The 2,500-nt window shown below is 40.2% G+C and overlaps 1 protein-coding gene across 1 annotated transcript in view; it reads left to right on the forward strand.

The window, feature by feature from the left end:
• Positions 1–2,500, forward strand: part of LOC106596602 (receptor-type tyrosine-protein phosphatase beta) — a 159,319-nt gene that overhangs the window by 35,923 nt on the left and 120,896 nt on the right. Inside the window, exon 15 of the mRNA XM_045700228.1 lies at positions 2,057–2,338. Within this exon, the coding sequence (XP_045556184.1) occupies positions 2,057–2,338 (282 nt within the window). The remainder of the gene's footprint in view (positions 1–2,056; positions 2,339–2,500) is intronic.

Raw genomic sequence — 2,500 nt, forward strand, 5'->3', positions numbered from 1 at the left:
TGTTATATAATGTCCATTCTACTTTAACCTCTAGGGGACCCCCTTCCCGTTCTCATCCCGGTAACGGGATTGCTTGACAAGATAGCAAAAATCGAATCATTTCAATTTCTCAAACAATCAACTATTTTACACCATTTGAAAGATAAACATCTCCTTAATCCAACCACGTTGTCTGATTTCAAAAAGGCTTTACGGCGAAAGCATAAAGTTAGATTATGTTAGGAGAGTACATAGACAAAAAATTACACACAGCCATTTTCAATGCAAGGACAGGCGTCACCAAAAGCAGAAAACCAGCTAAAATTATGCACTAACCTTTGACAATCTTCATCAGATGACACTCCTAGGACATTATGTTAGACAATACATGCATTTTTTGTTCTATCAAGGTCATATATATATCTAAAAACAGCATTTTACATCGGCGCGTGACGTTCAGAAAAATAATTTCCCCCAAAACTCCCGGTGAATCAGCACTACAATTTACAAAATACTCGTCATAAACGTTGATAAAATATTAAACTGTTATTCAAAGAATTATAGATTAACATCTCCTGAATGCAACCGCATTGACAGATTTCAAAATAACTTTACTGGGAAAGCACACTTTGCAATAATCTGAGTACTGTGCTCAGAAAAATACACTGCGCAATACAGATAGCCGCCATTTTGGAGTCATCTAATGCATAAATAGCATTAGAAATATTTACTTACCTTTAATAATCTTCATCAGAAGGCACTTCCAGGAATCCCAGGTCCACAACAAATGTTGTTTTGTTCGATAAAGTTCATAATTTATGTCCAAATAACTCCTTGTTGTTTGCGCATTCAGTTCAGCTACTCCGAATGTAGGAAGCGCGTGGACAATGTCACGACGAAAAGTTTAAAAAAATCTTTTTACGTTCGTTCAAACATGTCAAACGTTGTATAGCATCAATCTTTAGGGCCTTTAGAACGTGAAGATTCAGTAATATTTCAACCGGACGGTTCCTGTGTCTTGAAAAACGTTTTGGAACAGAGGATCCTCCCTCATGAATGCGCACCAATGAAGTGATGTCCTTCCCTGGGTGACCAACTTCCCTGCCTTCTCATTCGGGCTCTGTTCATCGTAGACGCCTCAAACAACTTTCTAAAGACTGTTGGCATCTAGTGGAATCCTTAGTCACTGTGTGTTCCATTGGCAATGACTTGAAAATAGTACAGCCACAAGATTTTCATTTCCTGCTTGTATTTTTCCTCAGGTTTTTGCCTGCCATAGGAGTTCTGTTGTACTTACAGACACCATTCAAACAGTTTTAGAAACTTCAGAGTGTTTCATATCCAAATCTACTAATAACATGCATATTCTAGTTTCTGGACCAGAGTAGTAACCTGTTCAAATTGGGAACGTTTTTCATCCGGCCGTGAAAATACTGCCCCCTAGCCCAGACAGGTTTAACAACTCTATTGACTAGTACTACCTTAGTTAGAAAATACTCTACACTCTGGGTCCATGTTGTTATGTATGGTACGACGTGCTGTACGTCATACTATACGTTGTTATGGTTTACGACAGTGTGCTGCTTTACGGATGAATGGGTTGTCAGGATGAGTGGCACATGTCATTAAACGACAGAGTGATGTACAATGTGAAACCGTGCAGACGTGCGTTCTTCTACAGCTAGGCTAGATATAACACATGTATCCAGAGTTCAAATGACAGAAAAACTTAACACACAGAATAAGTTCAACTTATTCAAAATATTGTTACTTGTAGTAAAGCCTGTTTCTGTCTGTGTTTTGTGTTACTTGTAGTAAAGTCTGTTTCTGTCTGTGTTTTGTGTTACTTGTAGTAAAGCCTGTTTCTGTCTGTGTTTTGTGTTACTTGTAGTAAAGCCTGTTTCTGTCTGTGTTTTGTGTTACTTGTAGTAAAGTCTGTTTCTGTCTGTGTTTTGTGTTACTTGTAGTAAAGTCTGTTTCTGTCTGTGTTTTGTGTTACTTGTAGTAAAGCCTGTTTCTGTCTGTGTTTTGTGTTACTTGTAGTAAAGCCTGTTTCTGTCTGTGTTTTCCCCCTCAGCCCCAGAGCCTCCCTCCATGGTATCCTTCAGAGACATCAGTGATAACAGCTCTGTAGAACTGACCTGGGAAGGTCCCGCCTCTGGTGACTACGACACCTTCGACCTCCAATGGACTCCCAGAGATTCCCTGTCAATCACAGCGGCTCAGCCAACCAGCCGCGTCCTGGGTGGGATGTTCCCGGGACGACTGTACAACTTCACCATCCGCACTGTCAGTGGGGGAGGAGCCAAGGGCGGACCTATCGCCAACAGCCAGCCAATCCAGAGGAGCCTCAGAACAAGTAGGTGGAGTCTATGAGAGAGGGACATTTGGTTTACTGTTGGGGTTTAAACTGTGTTAGTCATGGTTAGGGTTAGTATTTATGTTGTAGTTTAAACTGTGTTATTCATGGTTAGAGTTATAGTATTTATGTTGTAGTTTAAACTGTGTTATTCATGGTTAG

The sequence above is a fragment of the Salmo salar genome, chromosome ssa17 (genome assembly GCF_905237065.1).
Source record: "Salmo salar chromosome ssa17, Ssal_v3.1, whole genome shotgun sequence".
NCBI lineage: Eukaryota > Metazoa > Chordata > Actinopteri > Salmoniformes > Salmonidae > Salmo > Salmo salar.